The sequence below is a fragment of the Poecile atricapillus genome, chromosome 3 (genome assembly GCF_030490865.1).
Source record: "Poecile atricapillus isolate bPoeAtr1 chromosome 3, bPoeAtr1.hap1, whole genome shotgun sequence".
Lineage (NCBI taxonomy): Eukaryota > Metazoa > Chordata > Aves > Passeriformes > Paridae > Poecile > Poecile atricapillus.
The window spans coordinates 116,242,232-116,254,259 of NC_081251.1; the positions used below are offsets into that span (position 1 = coordinate 116,242,232).

Sequence of the window (12,028 nt, forward strand, 5' to 3'; positions counted from 1 at the left end):
TGTGCTTGCCAGGCCCTCACCCTCCGTCCTCCAGAGATGTAAAACTGAGTGTCAAGCAACTATACATCTAATTTTCCCTCGGGTTTGAGCTCTTCCGTGGCTCAAGCGCTTTGGAAGGGCCGCAGTAGGAAAAGAATCCAGCCCAGGAAATCTGATCACTCCTTTTGCTGCAGCCAAGAAGCCAATAATGGAACAGAGACACCAGTTTTCCCCAGAGAAGAGCAGTGCAGCACCTGTGGCACCTCTCCCTCACCCAGCCTGCCCTGCATGCATTCCTGGCTGCAGTGGAGCAGCAGCACAGGCACATCTCCTCCTGGCAGGGCACTGAGCAGCGCAGGCACAGCGAGAAATGGGTGCCCTGTGCCCACCCTGGGGACAGACACAACTCAGCTCCCAAAGGAGTCGAGCTCTTGGACCCTGCTGGCTCCAAACCCAGAGACGTTTCGGGCTCTTGGCAAATCCCGATTGTTTCTTGCCAGAGGGATGGATAATCACCACATTGTTTCCACAGTCCTTCTACAAATTATTTTGATAATAAGGGACCTCCTGTGACATTAAGTACATTTTAATTACAACATTGTCTGTAATGCATATATCTAATTGCAAATAATTATTTTATCGTATTTTGTCTGTAGGCCTGTGAGATGCGTCAGATATTATCTTCTGACTCAGTGGTACAGGTTAATTAAAATTTCTCTTTTAATACCGTTTCAAAGCTAACCACATAATTTCATCTGAACACCAGCTGTGTCGGTAAAAATTTATTTTTTATCATTTTATTGTCATGCTCGTCCATGGAGGAAAACCCAAACCGTTCCTGCAGGCTGCAATTACCGCCCTGCTTTCTGCAGTCCTTCATTTGCACAGGAAGAAAAAGAGGAACACGTGGAACATCAGTGGCCAGTGGTTGCTTTGTGTGCTACTGGTTCGTTCTGAAGGATTTTTTGTTCTCCTCCTCATGTACAAAAAGCATTTGAGATCTTCTCTTCAGAAGGAGAAGGGAAGACGCCACACAGGCTGGTTTGTCAGAATAAACTGCACTAAGACAAGCAGAGTGGTCATTCTGGGTGCTAACAAAGCCCAGCTTTAGGGCCATCCCAGTCAGCTGCTTCCTTCCTCATTTATTGCTCCTTGGAGTGATCAAGAGCCAACACAAGACGAGAGAAAAACGAAAGGACGAACACAATGCTCAGCCAAAACCAAACCAAACCAAACCAAGAGGGGTTTAGGTTAAATACATGGCAATATAAACCCAGGAGAGCCGAGGAGGGGACAAGAGGAAAAGAAAGGCTCTTTCTGCAAGGTGTAACTTGCAGGAAGGAGTGAGCCTTGTTTCAGCCTCTGAGCAGCACTGGCTGGGAGCAGAGCGTGTGTGCCTGTCCCTCAGCTGTTCCAGAGGCTCGCAGCCGGCACGGGCAGGGTTAACAGAGTCCCCTGTTAGAGCAGGGGAAGGGGGCTCTGCCTCCCAGGGCCAGAGGGGAACAGCCAGGAGGAAATTGCTGCTGCAGCTCCTCCGAGATCACAGCGACCTTTCCTCTTGGAGAGGGGTGAAGTAAACAACACTTATCTGGGATTTAGTGCGGGTGAGACGAGCAGCGCTTTATCCCTGTCCTGCGCCACCAGGAGCAGGGGAGCACAGCGATGATTTTCCTGATTTTGCCGTGTAAGCCTCCTCTTAGGCCAGTCTGGAGCTGAAACATCTCCTCATGGAAAGATGGTGGCCAGAGCAGAAGGCTATGGGCTTGCACAACGTGCCAGAAACCTCCTCGTGCAGTTCAACCTCTGGCAAAGGCGCTCCCAGCTCTCCTCAGGGCCGATATTTTTACTCCATGAAATTTCCACATCCTCCACACGGTTTCCTTTTGGAAGGTATCAGGGGACATGCAATGGCTGTTCTTTCTATTTTGGATTTTTTTTCCATCCATAGACATAAATCCTTCCCTTTCCCCCTCCGCACAGTTGGAGATTCTGGCAGAAGGAAATCTGAGAGGGTTTTTTGGCAGTGGGTTTCTCCTGTCTATCATTTTTTACTATAAGAATGATGTCTGACCGCCCCACGTGCTGAAATGGGTGGAAATTTTCCACCGGGTTTTTCCTAAGTAAAACTCCACAGGCCACGGGACAGTGAGAACTCCTTTGGGTGCCAGGTGGGGAGAAGAGAAGAGAGAGCCTTTGCTCCCACAGGCTCAGCCAAACTCCAAACCTTTGCAGAGGCTGATCCATGGAGAGGGGATGGCAGGATCCAGACCTGGAGGACATCAGGCACTCAGCAGAGAGCCAGCAGTTCCTGTGTGGTTTGAAGCTGGAGCAGAGCTGGGCAGGAGCAGGGCTCCGTGCCCGCACGCCCTACAGGAACGCTGGATAAAACAACCCCTGGAAGCCGCTGGAAAAATCTTCTGCACAGGCTTAGTCCCAGCAGGGCAGAGAGGGCAGAGCCTCCCCTCCCCAGGCAGCAGGCTGGGCCAGCACAGGGCTCTGCCCTGAGCCAGGGAGCAGCCAGGGAACCCATTCCAACCCCGGAATGAGCGGCTCAGGTGCCTCCATGGACGTGTGGGACCAAGGCTGTGCAGGAGGACACAAACCCAACCTGCCAGACACAGGCTGGAGCTTTTGGTTGGAAGGACAGAAAGGCAGCACCGGCATTCTGCGCTCAGGAAGGCGTGACCTCACCTGCAGGTCGTTCAGGATGCGAGCCTCCCGTGTTTACTTTTCCCCTAGGCTCAGGATAAAGTGTTATATTGACACAAGCAATTGGAGAAGTTCCGTAATTTAATCTGCGCCATTAAAATTTCAGGCTCCACGGGAGAAGCAGCTCTGCCTGTTCATCAGGTCCAGAGAAATTCAGGTGGCAGCCGGTGTCACATTTCCACAAACCCCACAAACTCCACAGCACCGGGCTGCTGCCAGGCTGGGGGCACGGAGGGAAGGAATTCAGGGAGAGCACGCTGGCCCACGCTGCAAACACACATTAATAATTCAGGCCATTCTATTTTGGGCTGGGAATGCACTGCCCCTCACCTGTACTGCTGGAGGCAATGCCCAAAATAGAAACTCCTGTAGGAGGAGTGCTGCAGTGCCAGCAGCCCCAAAGGGCAGTGCCAGTGGCCCCAAAGGCAGTGCCAGCACCCCAAGGGCAGTGCCAGTGGCCCCAAAGGGCAGTGCCAGCACCCCAAGGGCAGTGCCAGTGGCCCCAAAGGGCAGTGCCAGTGGCCCCAAAGGCAGTGCCAATGGCCCCAAGGGCAGTGCCAGTGGCCCCAAAGGCAGTGCCAATGGCCCCAAGGGCAGTGCCAGTGGTCCCAAGGGCAGTGCCAGTGGCCCCAAAGGCAGTGCCAGTGGCCCCAAGGGCAGTGCCAGTGGCCCCAAGGGCAGTGCCAGTGGCCCCAAAGGCAGTGCCAGTGGCCCCAAAGGCAGGGCCAGCACCCCAAGGGCAGTGCCAGTGGCCCCAAAGGGCAGTGCCAGTGGCCCCAAAGGCAGTGCCAGTGGCTATAAAGGCAGTGCCAGTGGCCCCAAAGGCAGTGCCAGCACCCCAAAGGCAGTGCCAGTGGCCCCAAAGGCAGTGCCAGTGGCCCCAGGGGCAGTGCCAGTGGCCCCAAGGGCAGTGCCAGTGGCCCCAGGGGCAGTGCCAGCACCCCAAAGGGCAGTGCCAGTGGCCCCAAAGGCAGTGCCAGTGGCCCCGAAGGCAGTGCCAGCGGCCCCGAAGGCAGTGCCAGCACCCCAAGGACAGTGCCAATGGCCCCAAGGGCAGTGCCAGTGGCCCCAAGGGCAGTGCCAGTGGCCCCAGGGGCTGTGTCAGTGGCCATAAAGGCAGTGCCAGTGGCCCCAGGGGCAGTGCCAGCACCCCAAGGGCAGTGCCAGTGGCCCCAAGGGCAGTGCCAGCACCCCAAGGGCAGTGCCAGCACCCCAAGGGGCCCTGAACAATTGGGTTCTGGCACAGGCCAGCCCTGCACTGTCCCCTGAAGTCACAGCTTTATATAGATTCCACCTCAGATCCTGAAAGGAACAAATCTCTTTCAGGAAATTATTCCGCCTTAAGCACCGGCTTTCGGAAATGCATCATCTGACTTTCTGGGAAACTGCAGGGGTTGTGCTGTCAGAAAACACGAGTGGCAGGACTGTCTTCTCCTGCCCAGGCTGAGGTCACTGCCCCAGGCTGGCTGCCATTCTCTGCCTTGCGCTGTCCTGCGCCAGCTCCCCAGTGAATCCTCTGAAAAACTGCATTTGGTGATGTTTGAACTCGCAGGGAGAGCAAGGGCTGTCCCAGAGCACTGATTCCAGGCACAGCATCTCTCTCCCCTGCAGCTCTCCACAGCAGAGCTCCTGGCACACCCCAAAGGGCCTAGAGCTCTGCAGTGGGGTGCAAGCACCACGGCTGCTCCTCACACGGGTTATCTGATAACACAGGTTATCAGACACCAGAGCAGCTGTGTCTCCACAATCCCTGCATCTGCAGCAGCTCCTTTCTAACACAGCAGAACACGACCTGGAACGGTCAGAAACCGCCAGAAGAGACAAACCGGGAGCTGTTAGCTTTGTAAAACAATTAAAATAAAAGGGAAGGGAAGGAAAAAAACCCAACAAGGGCAAGCCAAGACGTCAGCCATGTGCTCCCTCAGCCAAGTGCTGAGATCAATTTGTGGCAATGCAAGGGGAGAGCCAGAACAGCCCAATCCAATCTCCTCAGGAAGCTGCAGATGCTGAAATGGCACCATTTGAGACACCTGCTGCAGAACAATGACTGCTCCTGAAGGAGACAGGGTGGCATGGTGTGATGGGAAAGGTGCGCCAAGGGAATTACCTGGGATGGGAAAGGTGTGCAGCAGGAATTACCTGGGATGGGAAAGGTGTGCAGCAGGAATTACCTGGGATGGGAAAGGTGTGCAGCAGGAATTACCTGGGATGGGAAAGGTGTGCAGCAGGAATTACCTGGGATGGGAAAGGTGTGCAGCAGGAATTACCTGGGATGGGAAAGGTGTGCAGCAGGAATTACCTGGGATGGGAAAGGTGTGCAGCAGGAATTACCTGGGATGGGAAAGGTGTGCAACAGGAGTTACTGTAAGCCTGAGTCAGGCTCCAAGGCCAGGGATGATGTGACAGCAGCCAATTTTCTGTGGCTGACTCCAAGCATTCAGCCTTTCCGTGTAAGAAAAGGGATTAATCAGTTTTTTCGTTTTCAATGCTGTGCACCGTCACTCCCCATCCTCCTGACTCCAACAATGACTTGTCACTTGTCAGCAGGGTCTGGTGGCACAGGCAGCCCTGGCTCTGTCCCAGCTGTGCCACGCTCACACGCAGGGTGTGCAGGAGCACTGCCCCCTCCTCCAGCCTCATTTATGTGTTTGTTTGTGCACTGCACCTTCCCCCAGAGCCCCTGCTGCTCCTGCGGGCTCGGGGCCATCCCAGGAGGGATGGAGGAGCTGGGGCTGCCCTGTCCCCAGTGGGATGGATGTGGCCAAGCCTTGGTGACCTGTTGCTCCAGTGACCTCAGGCCTCTGTAGCAGAAACCATCCCTGAGAGGGCTCAGAGGAAGTGAGATGTGGCAGCGCTGTGTTTTCTGCTTCTAGCAACAGTAATTCTCGTGACATTTGATTTTCTGTGCTGATTCGTGGCTGAGAAAATAATTTCTATGTGATGTGTAAACTGGTTTTTAAGTACTTTTGTTAAAAACTAAGAAGTGTACGTGCAAGTTATTTCCCTGAAACCACTTGTGTTCGTTTTAGGACCACAGCCTGCTTGAAAACTTACTCCAGTTTGCTTTTCCACCCAGGAATTTTACTGAGAGCATCTGATGGCCTTTAGCTGAAACCCTGCTGGCTTCTGCTTCTGTGCTGGATTGTGCTTTGCTGTGTACCTACGAGCGTGCTCTTTTACCTTCCCGTGCACAAAGACAGCACGCATTGTCCACACACTCACATATTTATACCCTTACAAACCCTGAGTGTTTTCTGGAGGAGATCTGCACCGAGTACCGGGGGAACTCTCTCCCTGGGAGGGTGGGGTGGCCCTGGCACAGCTTGGCAGAGCAGCTGCGGCTGCTCCATCCCTGGCAGTGCCCAGGGCCGGGCTGGAGCAGCCTGGCACGGCGGGAGGTGCCGCTGCCGGGGCACTGGAGGGGCTTTGAGCTCCTTCCCACCCAAACCTGGGGTTCAGCGCCTCCGGTCCGGCTGCCCTGCCCGGGCCATTCCCGCCGCTCTCCCGGGAATCTCCGCTGCGCTTCGCGGGGCTCCCGGGGCGGGTCCCGGGGATGGTCCCGGCGGGCTCGGGGGGTCCCGGGGGTGGTCCCGGCGGGTCCCGGCGGGGGGTCCCGGGGGTCCCGGCGGGTTCGGGGGTTCCGAGGAGAGTCCCGGGGGGGGTCCCGAGGGGGGTGTCCCTAGGGTCCCGGCGGGTTCGGGGGTTCCCGGAGGGGGTCCCGGCGGGTTCGGGGGTTCCCGGAGGGGGTCCCGGCGGGTTCGGGGGGTCCCGAGGAGAGTCCCGGGGGGGGTCCCGAGGGGGGTGTCCCTGGGGTCCCGGCGGGTTCGGAGGTTCCCGGGGGTGGTCCCGGGGGTCCCGGCGGGTTCGGAGGTTCCCGGGGGTGTGTCCCGGGGGTCCCGGTGGGTTCGGGGGTTCCCGGCGGCTCCCGCGCTCCCGCCCCGGTGACGTCAGCGCAGCGGCGGTGACGTCAGGCGGGGGGCGGCGCTCCCGGCGCTCCCCGCGCAGGGCGGGGGCGGGAGCGGCGGCGGCGGCGCGGGCAGCGAGCGCTCCGGGGCTGCGCCTCCATCCCCGCCGCCCCGCCGGCATGTTCTCCAGGAAGAGCCACGCCGACGTCAGGAAATCCACGCAGAAGGCGCTGGACCCCAAGCGGGACGTGCTGACCCGCCTGAAGCACCTCCGGGCGCTGCTGGGTGAGCGGGGCTGGGCGCGGGGGGAGCCGGCCCCGGGGCCCCGAGCCCCCGCGGGGAGCCGGGCACGGCCCCGGCCGGGGCTGCGGCTGCTGCACGGGCAGGGGCAGCGAGCCCGGGGGAGCAGCTGCCCGTGCTGCAGGCACAGAGCCTCCCCGGGCTCCTCCGGGCGGCTCCCCGGGCTCCTCCGGGCGGCTCCCCGGGGCTCCTCCGGGCGGCTCCCCGGGCTCCTCCGGGCGGCTCCCCGGGCTCCTCCGGGCGGCTCCCGGGGCTCCCTCCCGGGCGGCTCCCCGGGCTGTGTGTCGGGAGTGTGGCTCTGGTGGAAGTCCCGGCACGGTGTCGGTGTGTGTGTGTCGGTGTCGGTGCCGGGGTGTCGGTGTCGGTGCCGGGGTGTCGGTGGCTCCGGGCCAGGGCTGCAGGCGTCCCGGGGCTCCCGGTACCGTGGGAAGCGGCAGCTGCGAGCGGCGCTCCGGAGGCTGGGCTGAGCCTGGGCTCGCTGTGTGCCCGCCCGGTGCCCTGCGGATCGCCAGGTGATGCTGCTCAGCCCCATCGCCGGCCTGCTCACCTGTTCCTTGTGAGCTGCTGATCTGCTCACCTGTTCCTTGAGCTGCTGATCTGCTCACCTGTTCCTCGTTATCTGCTGCTCTGCTCACCTGTTCCTTGTGAGCTGCTGATGTGCTCACCTGTTCCCTGTGAGCTGCTGATCTGCTCACCTGTTCCTTGTGAGCTGCTGATCTGCTCACCTGTTCCTCGTTATCTGCTGATGTGCTCACCTGTTCCTCGTTATCTGCTGCTCTTACGGAGCCGCCCGGGGCTGCTGGCGGTCGGAGCAGGGTTGTGGTTTTTGATGCAGGGTGTTTGTGGTGTGGTTGTGGTTTTTGATGCAGGGTGTTTGTGGCGCTGGTGCCAGGTGAGCGCTGCTCGGGGCCCGGGGCTGTGCCGTGTCCGGCTGCAGGTGGGTGCAGGCGCTGTCCCCGCTGTGTCCCCGCTGTGTCCCCGCCTGTCTGCTCCCGGCAGCACCGCTGGAAGCATGCCAGAGCGGCTTCTGGAAGATGCTCTCTCTCTCTCTCGATGCCCTTGCCAGGGTGTCTTCCGTGCTCCTGTTTGAAGACTCCACACGTGGGAAGAGCCTTTCCAGCAGGTAAAGCTTTGGGTATAAAGGCTCAAAAGTAGCTGGATTTCTTTTCTTCTGGGTAGGAATGTGTTACTCCTGCTTCCCTCGGGCCGCGGTGCCACACGTTCCCCAAATCGCTGCTCCTGCTCTCGTGTTTCCTTGGGAGATGCCAACTCCTCTTCCTTTGTTAGTTTAACTCTGGGAGTTTAGTTGTAAACAAAGCCTCAGTTACTCCTCTGTGACCCCAGCGGTGCAGGAGGATACAGATCAGAGTGAAAGGAATGTGTGTTTCCATAAATAAGGGCTCCTGTGAGCTTTGGATTGCTTCAGGTCCCTTGCTGGCACCTGTGCAGGTTTGTCCAGAGGGAAAGAAAAGGTTCCTCTTGAGCTGGTGTTGGTTGTGACATCTCTCGAGGCTCCAGCGGCCTTTAGGCTCCGAGTTCCTGCTCTGTCCTCATGGCAGGACCAAACTCTACCCAGAGCAGCAGCAGGGCTTCAAAGTGGCTGTTCAGTGCCTTTGAGAAACCAGCAGGACAGTTCCCTTATTTCTCTGTTCCTATGGGGATGCACTCATGGCCAGAACTTCTGTTAACTTAGAGTTCTAAATACAGTTTGTGGAAGTGCCAGTGGTGTGGTTTTGGTTTTGGGTTGTTTTTTTGTTGTTCTGTTTTTAAGATAGACTTAAAAAGTAACAGCCTGAGTGGTGGGGGATGTACAGATGTGGCTCTTCCCCTCTGCCTGGCCACAAATGAAGCCTCTGCTCCTTCCCAGAGTGCTTTCTGTGGGACTTCTGTAGCGCAAAAACGGATCTCTGCGCCTTAAGAATTCTCTTCTGTGGCTCTTTTTGGGTAAAAATATTCTTTTTATGTTGTAATATCTCTTTCAATGGTGTTTCCTCCTCGGGCACAATTTAAGTACTCAGGAGTGCTGCTGCAAACAGATGTGGGATGCTGCTTTATGCAGAGCTTCCAGCCTTTTCCCTGATGAGTAGTGGGAGCCACACAGAGTCCAGTCAAGGCTGAATATGACATTTGTGAGGTTCCCTGGTGCTCTCCCTGATGGGGTCTTTAAGGCCAGTGCTTTTGGGGGAAGCGCCTTGCTCGGGGCTGGGGCTGACAGAGGAGGGTGCCCGGGGCTCGGTTCTGGGTGCCCGGGGCTCGGTTCTGGGTGCCCGGGGCTCGGTTCTGGGTGCCCGGGGCTCGGTTCTGGGTGCCCGGGGCTCGGTTCTGGGTGCCCGGGGCTCGGTTCTGGGTGCCCGGGGCTCGGTTCTGGGTGCCCGGGGCTCGGTTCTGTGTGCCCGGGCCTCGGTTCTGTGTGCCCGGGCCTCGGTTCTGTGTGCCCGGGCCTCGGTTCTGTGTGCCCGGGGCTCGGTTCTGTGAGCCCGGGGCTCGGTTCTGTGTGCCCGGGGCTCGGTTCTGTGTGCCCGGGGCTCGGTTCTGTGTGCCCGGGGCTCGGTTCTGTGTGCCCGGGGCTCGGTTCTGTGTGCCCGGGGCTCGGTTCTGTGTGCCCGGGGCTCGGTTCTGTGTGCCCGGGGCTCGGTTCTGTGTGCCCGGGCTCGGTTCTGGGTTCCAGGAGCACTGCTGGCTGCCTTGGGCTCGGTTCCGGCTGCCTTGGGCTCGGTTCCGGCTGCCGGGCTGGGCTCGGTTCTGGCTGCCTGGGGCTCGGTTCTGGCTGCCTGGGGCTCGGTTCTGGCTGCCTGGGGCTCGGTTCTGGCTGCCTGGGGCTCGGTTCTGGGTTCCAGGAGCACTGCTGGCTCCCCGGGCTCGGTTCTGGCTGCCTTGGGCTCGGTTCTGGCTGCCTTGGGCTCGGTTCTGGCTGCCTTGGGCTCGGTTCTGGCTGCCTTGGGCTCGGTTCTGGCTGCCTTGGGCTCGGTTCTGGCTGCCTTGGGCTCGGTTCTGGCTGCCTGGGGCTCGGTTCTGGGTTCCAGGAGCACTGCTGGCTCCCCGGGCTCGGTTCCGGCTGCCTTGGGCTCGGTTCTGGCTGCCTTGGGCTCGGTTCTGGCTCCCCGGAGCTCCGCAGGATCCTCCGGTGGCGCACGGGCAGCCGGGGATGGGTGATGTCCTGCCGGGGCTGGCTGTCCGTCCGTCCTGCCGGGGCTGGCTGTCCGTCCGTCCTGCCGGGGCTGGCTGTCCGTCCGTCCTGCCGGGGCCGGCTGTCCGTCCGTCCTGCCGGGGCTGTCTGTCCGTCCGTCCGTCCTGCCGGGGATGGCTGTCTGTCCGTCCGTCCCGCCGGGGATGTCCGTCCGTCCGTCCCGCCGGGGATGGCTGTCCGTCCGTCCCGCCGGGGATGGCTGTCCGTCCGTCCCGCCGGGGATGTGTGTCCGTCCGTCCTGCCGGGGATGTGTGTCCGTCCGTCCTGCCGGGGATGGCTGTCCGTCCGTCCTGCCGGGGATGTGTGTCCGTCCGTCCTGCCGGGGATGGCTGTCTGTCCGTCCTGCCGGGGATGTGTGCCGGCTCCTGCCGCTCTCAGAGCCGCTCCCCGCGGTTCCCCGGCCTGGCTTTCAAACCCCTATTTTCCAAATAATGTTGACATTAATTTGGGGCTGTTCCGGTAACGGGCTCTTTCCCGCTGACATACTTCTTGTGAAGATAAGCGAGAATTGTACATTATTTCTGGGGTGAAGGCTGCTGGTAAAAGTTTATCATTAACCGGGGTGTGGCTGCGAAATTGTCTTCGTCTCCTTTAATTTTTCAAGCGCTTGAGGATTAAGGGAGCTTTGAGAAAATGGCATGGAGTGACTTTGGGAGTTGGGGGAGTGAAGGGGGGATTTCTTGCAGGTGACTCTGATAATTTGGCAATTAAGAGGAAAACAGGAGGCGGGTCCATGTGCTAAGGACAGGCTCGGTGGCCCCTTGGGGTTTGTTTTAGTGTGAGGAAGAGCAGTGGGAGTTGGGCAAATAGACTCGGGCTCTTACTGGGTGTTACCCTAAATTTTAAATATTCCCGAGGCACAGGGAAGTGTCCTGGTGAGAAGGCAGCAGGAAGGAGCCCTGCAGTGAAACATCTGTGGGACAGGGCTGTAGGGATGCAGCTCACATCACTCTCACCCCTGAGTCACCACCGATGTGCCACATCCAGCAAAAAGGAGAATTTGCTTTCTTGGTGAGGCAGTTCCTTTCTCCTCCCTTCGCAATTTAAGAGGGAAAGTTTCCTTTTTGTTTAGATTTTAATGACCTCATTCCCTCATATGAAATCCCAGTAAATGAAAGCCTTGTTTTCCCCTGGAGTTGTGTTTAACAGGACGCATTCATGGAGGGGAATAATTGCACTTAGCTTGCAAATTCAGGAGCAGGAAACAAATATCACGTTAAAGAGTTTCCCTGCTCTAATTGTTTCCATAGCACAAGCAGCCAAGCAGAGCCTTGCTGCTGGAAAGGTATTAATTTAAATTAAAATCAACTTGTCCAGGGCTGAAGTTATCCTTTCTTCCATAGTCCTGGGATATAATTGAGCCTCCTAGCTGGAATCAGCTTTGTTTTGGGTAATGAATGGCTGTCCTGCAAGGTGAGGCTTCCATGAGGAGATGTTCATTTCAGCCCTTCACTCTCCTCTGAGCAAAATCACCCAACTTTCCTTCCCCAAATGGGTGGCAGTAAGGACCAAAGGGAGGAAATTAACCTTTATTAATGTTTGGCCAGCGTCAGGCTGAGAAAACATCGGACTTTTTCCTTTGTAGAAAATAAACTTATTTCAAATTTCAGACCCAAGGTAGCACTTAGGAAAGTGCTACGTGCTCGGGTTGCCATTATTCCAAGAAATGAAATGGGAATATGCTGGTTTTTGGTCTGCTTGCCAGATGAAGACAAGAACTGAATTTGCATCCAAAAGCCATTGCTGGTGTTTTTCTCCAGCAGTACCTGTTAGTTTTGATTGGTGCAGAAGCCATTTGGTTCCACAGCCAAGACTCTCCTCGTTTTTTATATTTTTTTAAATTTCTTTTTATTTTTTTTATTTTTTATTTTTTAATGGAAAGCAAGCAAACCAAAGCCCTGCTGCAGACTCTGATAAATTCGGTGAAATTCCTTGCAAGGATGAACCC

At 57.7% G+C, this 12,028-nt stretch overlaps 1 protein-coding gene and 1 long non-coding RNA gene across 7 annotated transcripts in view; one reads left to right on the top strand and one right to left on the bottom strand.

The window, feature by feature from the left end:
- Positions 1-2,194: 2,194 nt before the first annotated feature.
- LOC131578310 (uncharacterized) lies at positions 2,195-5,841 on the bottom strand. The gene is made up of 3 exons (XR_009277441.1): positions 5,739-5,841; positions 5,020-5,130; positions 2,195-2,955 (listed from the first exon to the last, which is right to left on the bottom strand). It is a non-coding gene; the product is annotated as an uncharacterized LOC131578310 (long non-coding RNA).
- Positions 5,842-6,694: 853 nt separating this feature from the next.
- The window catches only part of RALGAPA2 (Ral GTPase activating protein catalytic subunit alpha 2), a 103,267-nt gene continuing 97,933 nt past the window's right edge, over positions 6,695-12,028 (top strand). For all 6 annotated transcript variants that reach the window (XR_009277183.1, XM_058834902.1, XM_058834901.1 and 3 more), the window contains exon 1: positions 6,695-6,878. Coding sequence is in view for 5 of the 6 variants with exons in the window: in XM_058834902.1 (XP_058690885.1) it covers positions 6,773-6,878 (106 nt within the window). In the remaining variant the exon portion in view is untranslated. The remainder of the gene's footprint in view (positions 6,879-12,028) is intronic.